General features: G+C 45.7%; 1 protein-coding gene across 4 annotated transcripts in view; it reads left to right on the top strand.

The window, feature by feature from the left end:
• Window positions 1-6,007: 6,007 nt before the first annotated feature.
• The window catches only part of MARK1 (microtubule affinity regulating kinase 1), a 54,692-nt gene continuing 45,744 nt past the window's right edge, over window positions 6,008-14,955 (top strand). For 2 of the 4 annotated variants that reach the window (XM_084868859.1, XM_084868858.1), the window contains exon 1: window positions 6,024-6,249. In XM_084868859.1, coding sequence (XP_084724985.1) covers window positions 6,199-6,249 — 51 coding nt within the window. In that variant the 5' untranslated portion in view covers window positions 6,024-6,198. Of the gene's footprint in view, window positions 6,250-14,955 lie in introns of all 4 variants that reach the window. The other 2 variants (XR_014793605.1, XM_084868860.1) reach the window with 2 other exon arrangements.

The following is a 14,955-nucleotide window of genomic DNA, read 5'->3' as shown; positions in this document are numbered from 1 at the left end:
AGAGAATATGGAGGTACAGGAAAGTTTACAATATGGGATGAGTCAATCATAGTCATTTAGGGAACTGGGTAGCTGCCAATTGCTAGGCACTGAGCTTGGTCCTGGGCAAAAAGAGTTAAAGAAGACATTCCCTCCCTTGACCCAGGCCTCAGTCCTGTCTGGTGGGCCACCAGCCAGGCACACAGTGCGAGGAGAACAGCAAGAATGACCAGGGTGCGGAGGTGGCGGGAGACAGTGATTGATGAACTCTGTGGGTGTCGGGAGGAGCAGGGGTGTCAGGGAGGTCTTCCAAGCAAGGTTTTTAAAGACCAGCTCAGAGTCCATCAGACAGGAAGGAGGGAGGACATTCCAGGAAGGGAGAAGAGGTGACTCAAAGGTGCAGAGGGGTCAGTAGAACAGTGTGTTTGGGGAATTCCAACAGTGAGGCCTAGGGTGCCTGTGGAGATGAAAGGAGACTAAGTATTACCTGGACATAGATTGGACATGAAGTGGGGGGTGGGGGGGTCCAACCTGGACAAGGCGATTCTTGGGCTGACACTGACAGCTATGAAGACACATGTAGGCCATGATCACAAGGACCTCTTGGGCCTTCTTCCACGGCCACATGCACAAGGCAGCAGCCGCACACAGTTTTCTTTTCTTTCTTTCTTTCTTTTTTTTAATATATTTTATTGATTTTTTACAGAGAGGAAGAGAGAGGGATAGAGAGCTAGAAACATCGATGAGAGAGAAACATCGACCAGCTGCCTCCTGCACACCCCCTACTAAGGATGTGCACGCAACCAATGTACATGCCCTTGACCGGAATCGAACCTGGGACCCTTCCGTCCTCAGACCGACGCTCTATCCACTGAGCCAAAATGGTTTCGGCACCTCACACAGTTTTCTTTTCTTTTTTTCTTTTTTTTAATATATTTTATTGATTTTTTACAGAGAGGAAGGGAGAGAGACAGAGAGCCAGAAACGTCGATGAGAGAGAAACATCGACCAGCCGCCTCCTGCACATCCCCTATTGGGGATGTGCCCGCAGCCAACGTACATGCCCTTGACCGGAATCGAACACGGGACCTTTCAGTCCACAGACCGACGCTCTACCACTGAGCCAAACCGGTTTCAGCAACCTCACAGAGTTTTCAACCTAAACACCTCTTTTCCATTTTGGTGCCTGCACATTTTCAGTGGAGACTGTTGACATGCAAAAACTGACCTTGTGAAGGGCAGGAGAGCAAGGGGACCCACTTGATTTTATGAAAAGAACTGATTGTTCTTTCCCTGAAGGACATTCACCATGTTCCTCTTTCGCTGGGACAACTCTTTGTTACCCAGCTTGTGGCTGTCTGCTGTGAGTTAAATAGACGATTGCAGATCATCTTGTATCCTCCAAAGTCTGCTCTCACTAAATAGTGACTGACTGGCCAACACTATCAGGCATTTGATACATTTAAAACCCGAGCTGAGTATGAACTCCGCTGCTGAATCTGTCACGTTTGAGAAAGTCTTTGTTTACAAATGAGTACCATCTGTGAACACTCATTTGTATGAATCAGCCATGTTTTCCACTTAGCGCTGTAAAAAGAATATTAGAATGCTAACTGCTCGCACTATTAGGTGAAGAACATTCCCTTTGTACAGTACAGTGCGTGGCATGTGTCTGAGCAGTGTTTGTTGAATCAAAGAACAATTTATTAATAGCTTCTAATCAAGGCCTTTGATTTTTTTTTTTTTAGCACTTCTTTATTTTCAGCTTTTACCTTATAGAGAAGTACTGCCCAACCGAAACAGGATTTAAGTCACATATGTAATTTCATGTCTTTCAGTATCCAAATTGAAAAGGTAAAAAAGAAACACTTGAAACTAATAGCATATTTCTTGTAACCTCACATATCAAAACATTAGCATTTCAATATATAATCAATATAATATTAAAGAGATACCTTGCACTCTTTTCCTACCCAGGCATTAAAATTCTGGTTTGCATTTTATTTTGGCAAACGTATCTCAATTCAGATGAATCATTTTCATCAGACATACTTGATCTGCGTTGAGATTTCAGAATATTTAGAGTTAAGAAGTTAGATCCGTGGATCTGAGTTTTTCTAACATATGTTAAGTGTTTCCAGTAACTGAATAAAAGATCAGCTTGTAAACGGTTTGTAATGAAGCCACATTAAAAATTCCGTTCCTTGGTGACATGTCAAGAGCTCAGTAGCCACAGGTGGTCCTATACTGGACAGGAGCGCCAGAGAATTTTGTTTCATAAAGTGCCGAGAAGCAACGCTCCTCCAGCATTTTCCGTGTGAGTGTAGCACCCCCAGATCTTGTTTTCTCAGTATTTCAGTTCCCTCTCCTCCCCCGAAACCTTTGTGACCCCAACACCTTAGGTTTGAAACCTCTAAATTCAACATGCCACATTTGGCTAATACGCCTAAAGAAAAAGGCTCAAACCTTCAAATAACATACTCCTATTGCCAGGTCTTCCTAGTCACAGGCACAAGAAGCTGTACGTAGTGACGTAAGAGAACGTTGCTTCTGAGCAATGGCCACCCAGCTCTGACTCAGCCACACTGCCTCCTGCCATCTCAAGGGGCAGAGCGCTCAGGCAGGGGCACACTCTCCTTTGCAAGAACCCGGTGCCCGTTTCTAACCTGTGCAGAGAGAATGTCCATTATGTAACAAGCCCACAATGGCAGGCATGACTTATTTGAATGCCATTTTTTTTTAAATCAATCTTTATTGTTCATATTATTACAAAGGTTCCTCATTTCTTCCCCCCTCCACCAGGTTCCCACCCCACCCTCCGCCCCCTTCCCCTCCCCCATTGTCCTCATCCATAGGTGCACAGTTTATGTTCAGTCTCTTCCTCCCTCCCTTTCCCTGATAGTAAATCCCTTTTCAGATAGTAAATCAGTTACTTAGCATTTTCTCATATCAATAATACCTCCACATGCCCAAAGATACACTTCACACAAAAGACATTTCCAAATAGGACAACCAGCCTCATCCAGGCCCCGTACAAGGCACTCACAGATCAACACCCCAGCGCTATACTAACTCAACATATCCAGATCTAAGCCTTCATCACTTGATTCAGCAGACCCTCAAGTTCCCGCAAAAGTTTCCAGCCATGTCTGAGAGGCAGCCTTGGGGCAGGGGTAGGCGAGGAGCGAGCTGTTCTGGGCCTGGCTGCTCCGGGCCTGGCCTCTGTTTGAATGCCATTTTTAAATAAAGCTGTTTCTAGTCTGTTTTGTGAACCAGAATTATGGAGTTGAGTTACCCATCCAATGAAGACTCCCTTTGAATGTAGCTCTGCTGTTATAAAACCTTTTTTTTCCTCTTTATAGGTTGATTTAAAAATTAAGTATCCCGGACTGTTGTTATGTGATTTTTCAGTTCAGGTTCCATATGTGAACACAGTGTAGCACATAAAGCTAGGGAGTTTGCCCATAACTTGTTAAAAAAATATATATATTTTTCTTGTTTTCAGAGAGAGGAAGGGAGAGAGAAGGAGAGAGAAACATCAGTGATGAGAGAGAATCATTGATCGGCTGCCTCTTGCACGCCCCACACTGGGGATCAAGCCCGCAACCTGGGCATATGCCTTTGACCGGGAATTGAACCATGACCTGGTTCATAGGTTGATGCTCAACCGCTGAGCCACACCAGCCAGACTGCCCATGACTTTTAATGCACCCTTTAAAGTTTTGGGAGCCACTGTACGGGACTCCTGGCCTCTCCGTGGAGCTCTGTCTCTCATTAACCTGATGCATTACAGGTATATTGAACCTTACAGCGTATACACCACCACACAAATCACACTTATCTTGTGGACACTACGAGCCGGGGGCATCTGTGATGTTGACTAAGCCAACTGAATGGACTTTTGTAAAAATAAAGATGCTTGCCTGGGCCAACACAACAGGAAAGACGTAGGATAATATGGGAAAGGGCATTGACAAGCAAAACCCACGCTGTCAGTGGAAGGAATGGTTACATTCCCAAGGGATTGAACATCCTTTCACAAGTCCTTGTGCATTCCCCCGTGGTAACAAGGGGATCTGGGGCGGCTCGCTGTGCCGCTGACACTGAGCAGCCCCCATAGGCAGCGGCCACCCTGGTTAATCAGAAAAGCACAAGTTCTGCCCTGGCAGCCTCAGTGCATCTCGGTGATTCAGGGTATCGTCAGAGGAACGGTGGAAGGCTGGCGTGCTCAGGCGCTCGCCATAAGCCAGTTTGCAGCCCGGCAGTTCCACAGCCTGAACGGGGTTTGCGGGGTAGCGATCGACATCAAAGGGATCTTGTGACTTTTATTTGCTTTGTGAAACTGGGAGATGTTTACAAGATACAGGGCTGAAGAGCTGGGACCGGTTTGGCTCAGCGGATAGAGCGTCGGCCTGCGGACTGAAAGGTCCTGGGTTCGATTCCGGTTAAGGGCATGTACCTTGGTTGCGGGCACATCCCCAGTGGGGGGTGTGCAAGAGGCAGCTGATTGATGATTCTCTCTCATCGATGTTTCTAACTCTCTATCCCTCTCTCTTCCTCTCTGTGAAAAATCAATAAAATATATTAAAAAAAAAAAAAAGATACAGGGCTGAAGAAACTCATACATAGATGGTGTTCCAGAAGGGACTATATCCTGGATCTCTGCATTTGCTATTTTTAGGTCTTTTGGAACATGTTGTAAGGGTCAAGGGTTAACTTTTCAGAAGCTACCTGTAATAAATCAGGATAAAATCCATCTGGTGCAGGGTTCTTTTTATTTTTCTTCCCCCAAATGGGTGGACTTCAGGAGAGAGAGGCGGAATTGCCCATCTTGAGTCTCATTGGAAGCTTATGGAAGTGGCTTAAAAATGAGATCTATCGCCTTCTATTGCTTATTTTATCTACTCGCCCACCCAGGAAAGGAAGTGAACAGGAAATATTGGAAGGATGGGGCAGAATGTGCAGAACGTATGCTCTCAAGTAAGACAGAAAAGTCTTTCTGGACGGCTGGCCGCTGGGCCTCTTAGCAATGGGAGAAGTGGCAGGTGGGCTGGCCGGGGGAGGAAGCCACCTGGAGAAGGAAGGACAAGGCCCAAATCAGAGGCTGCTCTCCTCTGTCTGACCAACTGGCCCCAGGACACTTCCTTGTGTCCCAGGAAGTGACGACCAGCCCCTGTAAACGTCGTGGCTCCTGGGGGCACGGGTGGGCACCGGGTGACCTCTTCCACCGTCCCCATTCCTAAGGGGTCACCTGGGCGAGCTGCCTGGCCTGAGCCCCAGCTGGCGCCTCTAGGGGCTTTTGTGCCCTGTGCCCACTATTAGGGTGACCCTGACCGCACAGGCTTCCTGCAGAGGGGGCTGAGAGAAGGCTCGGGAAGGGCAATGACTGGGGAAGCCTGACATCATGGGGCAAAGGAGGATCTGAGGACTGGAGACGTCCCGAGGTAGCAGGTCGGGGTGCAGGGCCAGGGTCAGAAGCATCTAATTCTTCCCCCAACGAAACGGACAAAAAAGGGGACCAGCGTCCCCCCGTCCTCCCTCTGGCAAAACCCAGACGCAGAGAAAGAGAAAAGGCACCCAGGCTCGGAGACAGCCGTGCTCCCGGGACCAAAATAAACGGGGCTCGAGCGATCGCCGGTGGGAGGGAGGGAGGGAGGAGGCGGCCCCGCATCCCTAATGAGGGAATGAATGGAGAGGCCCCGCGGCTGGCGCCCGCCCACCCGCCGGCCGCCGCCAAGTGGCCGGGGCGCTGCTGCGAGCCGCGCCCGCCTCCTCCCGGCCCCGCGGCGGCGCCGAGCGCGGACCCAGCCGGGACGGCCCCGCGCGCGGCTGCGGCACGGCCCGCGGGCGCCGCTCTCCCGGGCGGGGCGCGGGGCGCTGTCGGGGCCGCGATCGCAGGCGCGGGTTCACCTTGGGCCATGGCCCCGGGAGCCTAGCGGGGCCCGATCGCCGCCCCCGGCGCCTCTGCCCGCGGCGCCGCGCCCGCCCGGAGCCCGGAGCCCGCCCTCCCCGGCGCCCGCGTCCCCGGCGCCGCCGCGGGCAGCGCCCCCTCCCCTCCCCGCCCCGCGCGGCCTCTTCCCCGCTCCGCGCCGGGCGCCGCCTGCACCGCCCGCGGCCTGCGGGAGCGCCGCGCCCGGCCTCGGCCCGCCTCCCGCGCCCCCGGAGCCCGCACGCAGCCCGGCCCGGGGACCCCGGCCCGATCCCCGCCGCCCGCACAAGATGTCGGCCCGGACGCCATTGCCCACGGTGAACGAGCGGGACACGGAGAACGTGAGTAGCCCCGGCCGCCCCGCAGCCGCGCGGCCGGACACCCCCCCCCCGCCCTGCGCCCCGGGCCGCCGAGCCCCCCATCGCCCCCCGCGCCGCCGGGTCTGCGCTCCGAGCCCCCCGATCTCAGCCCCACGCTGCACCCCGTGAGGCTGGGGGACTGCGAGAGGCGCTGCCCGCCCGGAGGTGGCCCTGCCGGAGGGCCAGGGGCTGATGGATGGAGGGCAGAGGCAGGGCTGGGCAGAGGGGGCATCCCGATGGTGGCTTCTCCGCGCCCGGGGCGTCTGCATCCCCACCCCGGGGCTGGCTCCGGGTCACGGACTCTATCTCTCCCACCCTTTGCTTTTCTGGGTCTTTCAGTCCTTTGCACGCATGTCCCCCCCCCTCCCCTTCCCTTTGCCCCCGCCCCCACGCCACCCCCTGCATTGCCCCATGACTTTGCTTTTTGTAGCATCGTGGTCACGCCGCCGGGGTCGAGGTGGAGGGCGAGCTTGGATGGTGGTGGAGGGGGGTGTGCGTTTGGTGCACGGAGTTTGCAGAGCGTCTGCTACTCCTGGGCGGCGATGAGTGGCAGAATCGCACCCACGCTTGGCTTTTCTGTGGCCCCCGGGGTCACAGCACAATGCTGAAAAGCCACAGGAAGCCAAGCGCCTGTTCATGCTTCTCTTCCCTCGCGTCTGCGGGCGATAAAGCAGGGAAGGCTTTACTTTAAGTATCTCCCCTCCTTCGTGGAGGGAGCGTCACAAGGTGCATTTCTTTGAAGGCAGGATTTTCTGCGTCCTGGATCAACTTGCCCTCAGGAGTTGTTTTTTTCCCCTCCAGATGCAGATGTCCTTCTTGTTTCCACTCTTGCAAACCAAAGGGACAAACAAGATCAGTTTGTATTTCCATCTCCTGAGAAGTACAGTTGTTTTGTGCGTGTGTGCGTGAGTTCTTTTGTGGGAAAGACTTAAAACAACAGCAGCAGCAGCAGCAGCAGCAGCAGCAACCAAACAGCTCTCCTGGCCTGTGAACGGGGCCTATGCTGATTTTTCTGACTTTTTCAAAGGAGCTAAAGGGGTAGTAGCAAGCTTTGGGGGGCCGACCAGATCTCTCCAGTTGTCTAGTTAACTCAGGGACCCTCCATTTCTGGGTATACCCGTGCCTTCCAAGGGTGGGTCAAATAAAATAACGTTCTTAGACAAAAGAAGGAGACAGTAGGGACACAGACTCACCCCGCAAGTGTTGGAGGGAGGTGTGGTCAGAGTATTTGATCTTGGAGCGCTGGGGACCAGGAGACTTCATGGGATTGTGTGAAGGGAGGAGAAATTATAGGGTCTTCAGAGCTAGGAGGATGTTGCAGCCTGCTTTTGTCCTCTGTGGTGTGTGTGTCTTTGCCATGGCAAAGTCTGCTGCTATCATAAAGGATCATATAATTTGCATCGTAATGGTCCCTATAAAAAACATGATATATAGTTTGGATGGAGAGATTGAAGGTCAGGGAATAAGACGAACATTTTGATAGAAGTCGATTTGAAAAAGCCACGTTTGGTGCCGACGTATTTTTCTAACGAAAAAGATCCCTGGTATTCTGTGTGTCGTTTCAGTGTGCGTGAAAAGTGAGACCTTTATTTTAATTAGCAAAACACCGTGTGTGTGTGTTCCTTGACCTCAGACGGGTGGGGTAACACATTGGCTTTATTTTCTTCCGGATTTTGAAATAGTCCACACAGCTCTTCTGTGAATAAGGTAGTTTATACAGACATGAGCTAGCGACATAGAAATAGGAATGCATCGTCACATGGAAGACCCCCCCGAAAGCATTTATAAGCTAAGCAATAATCATGCGATAAATTTTGTGGTCCCCTTAGAAAATGATTATGCTGCCTAAACTCATCTGCTCTGTTTCTGAACATGTTATTTCAAAGTCACTGTTATGGTCTTGTCCCTTGCTGTCATTGTGTGGCACATAACGGTACCTATAATAAGCTTACTTTACCCACATCCCGATTGCCTCCTAGTTGCCATGGAAAAATGTGTTTTATTTTTCTGCAGCTAACTTATCAATAAGTATACACTCAGCTTTGGTTCTGAGCTGGAAGAGATATAGTAGTAGTATTTTATTTTATTTTATTTTATTTTATTTTATTTATTTTTTAAATATATTTTATTGATTTTGTACAGAGAGGAAGGGAGAGAGTTAGGGAATTAGAAACATTGATGAGAGAGAGTCATCGACCAACTGCCTCTTGCACACCCCCTACTGGGGATATGCCCGCAACCAAGGTACATGCCCTTGGCGGGAATCGAACCTGGGACCTTTCAGTCCCCAAGCCGACGCTCTATCCATTGAGCCAAACTGGTTTCGGCTAGTAGTAGTATTTTAAGACAAGACCTCTCCCCTCAAGGAACTTACAGAAAAGGCAAATATTCCAAACTATACAATGGAAACCATTGTGTAAATAGGGCTAACTTGGAGTTTAAGTGCTATAGGTGTTTATCAAAGGGACCACCAATGAAGGTTATTTAAATCACCAGTTGGGTCTGGCCAGGTGGCTCAATGGTTGAGTGTCAACCTATAAGCCAAGAGGTCACAGTTGGACTCCCTGGTCTGGGCACATTGCCTTGGTTGTGGGCTTGATCCCCAGCAGCGGGTAGGCAAAAGGCAGTGATCAATGATTCTCTCTCATCACTGATGTCTTTATCTCTCTGTCCCTCTCTCTTTCTCTCTGAAATCAATAAAAAAAAAAATATTTTAAATCACCAATTGGTGCCCCTCATTATTCTCTGGTTGGTAGTAAATGTCATTATCCATTCTTGACTTCCCTCTCATCAATGAACTCACAAACCTGTTTGATCACTAATACAATAGATTAATGCCAGTGTGGCAGTCAACCTACACATTAGTGTCGTTTCCAGTTATAATGACATCTTTTAAAAATTGGTTGTGAAAATTTACATTCATACGACAACCAAGGCTTCTCAGTCTTTTGGAATATTAAGGTCATAGCTAAAATCATTTCATTACTGCCGGAAAGTAAAATAAGCAAATACAGTCATTTAAAGAACCATCTTGGCATTTTATTGAAATCATCTGCAGTTTGTATAAAAATTTATTTAGCCATACAGAAATGTATTTGGATGTGGTATCCTTGGGTGTATGTAATATCTACCCATGTCACTAATATATAGTGAGGATGAATTTTTAAATTCAAAGAGGAATAGGCTAGCACAGAGCTTCTTCTATAGACAACTGCTGTTTAGAGGGAGAAAGAATTGGTTTTCTTTGGCAACAATCTGTTGGCACTTTTTCAGAAGTATTTTGTTAGGTGAAGAATTCGTATGTGCTTTCACAGGCCTCGAGTGGCTAAATCCAACAGCACACCAATGATTCGCTTTGGGTGGAATAAGCACTTTATAGTGACATAGATAATATCATGTTGCAGATAATATCATTAACTTATGCAAAATGGGTTTGGTTTTAGATTGTAAAGAGTAAGTCCAGAAAAAGAACAGGTATTTGAAATATTTCTTTTCTTTCTGTTGGATGACTTGGATAATTCCAGCATGAATATAGATAACATATTGCCATTACTTTTAAATTAAGCAAGAACCCTTTTTTTTTTTTGGAAAAATACTTCTTATGCTAATTTTTATGGATCCCAAATGTCCAGACTAGACCAATTCTTTCTGTGGGGAAATGTGAACAGTATGAAGAAACTGATTTGACTCCTTTTGGGAATGTTTTTATTTTATTTTATTTAATTTTTATTTTTAAAATATATTTTATTGATTTTGTACAGATAGGAAGGAAGAGAGATAGAGAGTTAGAAACATCGATGAGAGAGAGTCATGGATCAGCTGCCTCTTGCACACCCCCTACTGAGGATATGCCCGCAACCAAGGTACATGCCCTTGACCGGAATCGAACCCGGGACCTTTCAGTCCCCAAGCCGACGCTCTATCCATTGAGCCAAACCGGTTTCGGCTGGGAATGTTTTTAAATGGACTTTGGTAATTTTAAAATGGCCTTTGAAACTCTGACTAACACAACTCTGGATGGTGATTCTGTTTATAGATCTGAAATTCACTGACCGGAACAAGGATTGGCCGAGCTACGGTGGCCGTCAGTAGTTTGTCCCTGAGAATCACTGTTGCTAACCACTCCCCTCGGGATAGCTTAGTACCCTCTCGTGTCACAGTATCTGTCATGCTGCATTCTAACTGTGGGTCTGTTTGGTCTCCTTAATTCTGCACTTGCCAACGCCCAGCACAGTGGCCAGGAGTAACACATAGAAGATCAGTGCCATAACATTCCCCTTCGAATTTTTTCATTTGTCATCAAAATATATCAGTTCCTGGCTTTAGGGGTTCTGATTAGATTACGTTAGACCCTAACTCCTCCGTGTGCCTTAACTTCTCATTCACTTTTCCCCCGTGAGTTCCTTGCCTTCCCGCATTGCAGTCTGTGCGATTTGTTTAGACCTAAACTCTGCAGATTTATATCTTTCATTCATTTTGGAAATGCAGCAACCATTATCTCTTTGAATATTGCCTTACCCTTCTATTCTATCTAGCATTTCTCTCTCCCTCTCTCCCTCCCCCCCCTCTGTGTGTGTGTGTGTGTGTGTGTGTGTGTGTGTGTGTGAGAGAGAGAGAGAGAGAGAGAGAGAGAAACATTGATGTGAGAGAGTCATGTTGATTGGTTGCCTCCTGCAGGATCCCAACCAGGCATCCAACCTGCAGTCCAGATATGTGCCCCTGGACCCTCCAGTCCTTGGGCCAATGCTCTAACCACTTAGCAAACTGGCCAGGGAGCCTATATGTATATTAAATTCTCATTCACCTCTTTCCCCCGTGTTACTGTGTCTTTATTACAATCTATAGTAAAATCTACAGTATAGTTATTCTATGTAATATGTTCGGTTAGCTGACTGCTGTATTTGAATCACTGTTGAATTTGTTAGCATGGTAAAACACAGATAACATGAGGTCTACCTTCTTAACACATTTCCAAGTGTGTGGTACAGTGTTGTTAACTCCAGCACAGGCACCGTGTTGTACAGCAGCTCTCTGGGACCTTTCCATCTGGCATGACCAAGGGTTTATACCCATTGAACTCCCATTTTCCTCTCTCCCCAGCCCCTGGCCACCATAGTCCTTCTTTCTGCTTCTGTATATTTGATGACTTAGATACCTCATTGAAGGGGAATCATGCCGTATGGATCTTTCAGTGACTGCCTAATTTCACTTAGCATGTCACAGAAACCTTCCTTTTTATGGTGGAAAAACTCCCCTTGGGTGTATGTAACATTTCCTTGGCCCATTAATCTGTTGCTGGACTTTTGGGCTAATCTATTATGAATCATGCTGCAGTGAACACATGAGTGCAGATTCGTCTTCCAGATCCTGACTTCTGTTCTTTCGAATAAGTACCTAGCAGTGGGATTGCTGGCTCTATTTTTAAATTTTTTTTAGGAAGGTCCTACTGTTTTCCATGGTGGCTGCACCATTTTTCATTCCTACCAACAGGGCATAAGGTGCCACTTTCTCCTCATCCTCACCAACACTTGTTATTGTCTGTTTTGTTTTTTTGATAATGGCCATCCTAATAGGTATGAGGTGCTATCTCATTGTGGTTTTGATTCGCAGTACCCTGATAGTGACCTTGCGCATCTTTTCATATATCTATGGGCCATTTTTACATCCTCTTTCGAGAACATCTATTCAAACTCTTTGTTCATTTGTTGTTGTTTTTTTAAAATCTGGTGATTTTTTTTAAATATTGAATTCTAGAAGTTCCTTATATATTTTTTATATGAACCCTGTTTCATATATAAGTGGTTTGCAAATATTTTCTTTCATTCTACAGGTTGTCTTTTCACTCTATTGATTATTTCCTTTGCTGTACAGAAGCTTTTTCGTTTGAGGTAGTGCCTCCTGTCTATTTTTGCCTTGGTTGCCTGTGCGTTCGGTGTCATATCCATGAAATCATTTCCAAGAACAACACACTAAAGTTTTCCCCCTACGTTTTTTTCTTGGAGTTTTATAATTTCATGTATTACACCTAAGTCTTTAATCCATTTTAAATCGATTTTTGTGTCTTAAGTGAAAGGCCCAATTTGTGGCTATTCCGTTGTCCTAGCACCATTTGTTGAATCCTTTCCCCTTTGTGTATTCTTGTATAAATGATCATTTGACTATATGTTCATAAGTTTATTTCTGGGCTCTTGGTTCTGTTTCCTTGGTCTATGTGTCTTGTCTTTATGTCAGTACCATACTTTTTAGATTACTGTAGCTTTGTGATATGTTTAAAGTCATAAATTGTGAGGTCCACAGCTTTTTTTTTCTCTTTTTTTTCTCAAGATGGTTTCAATTATTCAGGGTCTAGTGGTTCTGTATGAATTTTAGGATTGTTTTTTTCTGTTTCTATAAACCAGTGCTGTTGGGGTTTTGATAGAGACTGTATTGGTTCTGTAGATCTCTTTGGGTATAATGGACATTTTTATCAATAATAAATCTTCAACCCATGAATGCAGGGTGTCTCTCCATTTATGTGTATCTTTAATTTCTTTTAGCAGCATTTTGTAGTTAATTGTGTATAAGTCTTTCCCCTTCTTAAATTTTATTTCTAAGTATTTCATTGTTTTTTTGATGCTATTGTAAATGTGGTTGTTCTTTTAATTTCTTTTTTTCTTTTTCTTGCCAAGCTATTTCAGCTAGGACTTTCAGTACTGTGTTGAATATAAATGGACCTCCTTGCTTTGTTCTTGATCATAGAGGAAAACCTTTCACGTTTTCATCATTGATATATTAGCTGTGGGCTTTTCATATATGGCTTTTATTGTTGATATAATTCTAGTCTCAGGGAGTTGAGAATTTTTATTATGAAAAGGTGTGTGTGTGTGAAATACCTTTTCTGCACCAATAGAGACGATCATGTGAATTTTATCTTGTTCTGCTAATGTGATGTGTATGTTGAACTGTCTTTATATCTTCCAAGATAAATCCCACTTGATAATGGTATATGATCCTTTATTATGCTGTTAAATTTGGTTTGCTAATATTTTGTTTAGGCTTTTCAGCCATTTTTTGTTTGTTTGTTTGCTTGTCTAAATAAGCTCTTTGTCCTTTCTCACTTCTCCTTCTGGAACTCCCATAATGTGTATATTGGTCAACTGGTTGGTATCCCAGAAGTTCCTTAGACTTTCTTCCCTCTTTTTTATTTACTTATTTATTTTTCATTTTGCTCCTCTGTCTGGATAATTTCAAACAACCTGTCTTCAAGTTTGCTACTTTTTTCCTGCTTGGTTAAGTCTCTGGTTGAACCCTCTGAATGTTGTTTTCCGTTTACTTATTGCATTCTTCAGCTCCCAAATTTCTGTTGGATTCTTTTTCAAATTTTCTGTTTCTTTGTTGAAATTCTCATTTTGGTCATGCATTATTTACATGAGCTAGCTGAGCATCTTTATGTCAGTTTTTGTTTTTTGTTTTGTTTTTTTTGAATTCTTTGTCAGGTAATATACATACCTGTGTTTGTTTAGGCTTGGCTTATAGAGATTTAATTTCTCCCCTTGATTGGGCCGTTTTGACCTGTGTCTTTGTATCCTTGTAACGTTGTGTTGGTATTCATGCATTTAAAAAAAATTGGCTACCTCTATCAAGTCTTTTCAGACTGGCTTAATACATGGAAAGATCTTCAGCATGCGGTGCAGGTGGGGATCCTCTGGGCTCTCAAACCTTTTCTGTAGATATGTCTTCTCAACTTGTGTGCATGGATTCCTGATGATAGAGGGATTTGCCAGGTTCATCTTCTTAGGAGCCCATCTCTCTTGCTCCCTCTGCTGTCTGGCTGCTGTACTGCGGTTCTCCTGAAGCAGCAGCACAATGAGCAGCTCTTTTTGTTCTCAGCGGGCCCCAAGGCATCCTGTATTTGCTGATGGTCCTACCAGCACCCGGAACGCAGCTGGACAGAAACCAGTCCTTGGGCAGTTCCCTGAAAAGCCAGCATGCTCCCCTCTTCTCTTTACCCATCTGTGGAATTTTAAAATGATATCAATTCTGTTCTTTATTTCTAAACGTTCTAAGGGTTTGTTTCTCAAGTCAATCTGGCATTTTCTTAAACATTGAATGTATAGTTATTTACAGTCTCCGTCTGGAAATTTTATTATTTGAAGTCACTGGGATTTAGCTCTATTGTTTGTGTCTACTGATTCTCATTTACTGTGGCTTCTTTCTTTCTGTATTTGCCGGTTCTTGCTGATAAACTCCTGTTTGCCTGATGTTTATCCGTGTGCAACTTGGGAGTCTAAATGGAGGATAACTTCTAGAGGAGTCCCCTCTGACCTGGGACTCTGGTCTCCTAGAGGGATCCTGGCTCAATGAGCGAGTTTTAGGTTCATCTCTCTCACTGCGTAGTGGGCCCAAGGCTAAGTATTTATCCCCAGGGCAACACTGGCCTTGGAGTTTGTTTTGTGGTGTGTTTGTTGATTTGTTTTTGATTTTTCCTTGGATGTTTCTCTTTCTTCAGACTCACCAATGCATTTTTTAAAAAGCACTTTCTATCTTAGAGTACCCTTCACGATATTTTTCTACTTCAGAAAGGCTAGAATAAGCTTTTGAAAATGGTGTTCAGAAATTTCCATACTTATGTAATTTTATTACCCTCAACTGCATATTGTTTCTGAAATTGTCCTGTTCCACTTAAACATGTGAACAATTTTCTAACGA

The sequence above is a fragment of the Pipistrellus hanaki genome, assembly GCF_964339955.1.
Source record: "Pipistrellus hanaki genome assembly, chromosome: 20".
Taxonomy (NCBI): domain Eukaryota; kingdom Metazoa; phylum Chordata; class Mammalia; order Chiroptera; family Vespertilionidae; genus Pipistrellus; species Pipistrellus hanaki.
The sequence above is the reverse complement of the archived record's forward strand: the minus strand, read 5'-3'. Positions and strand labels throughout refer to the sequence as shown.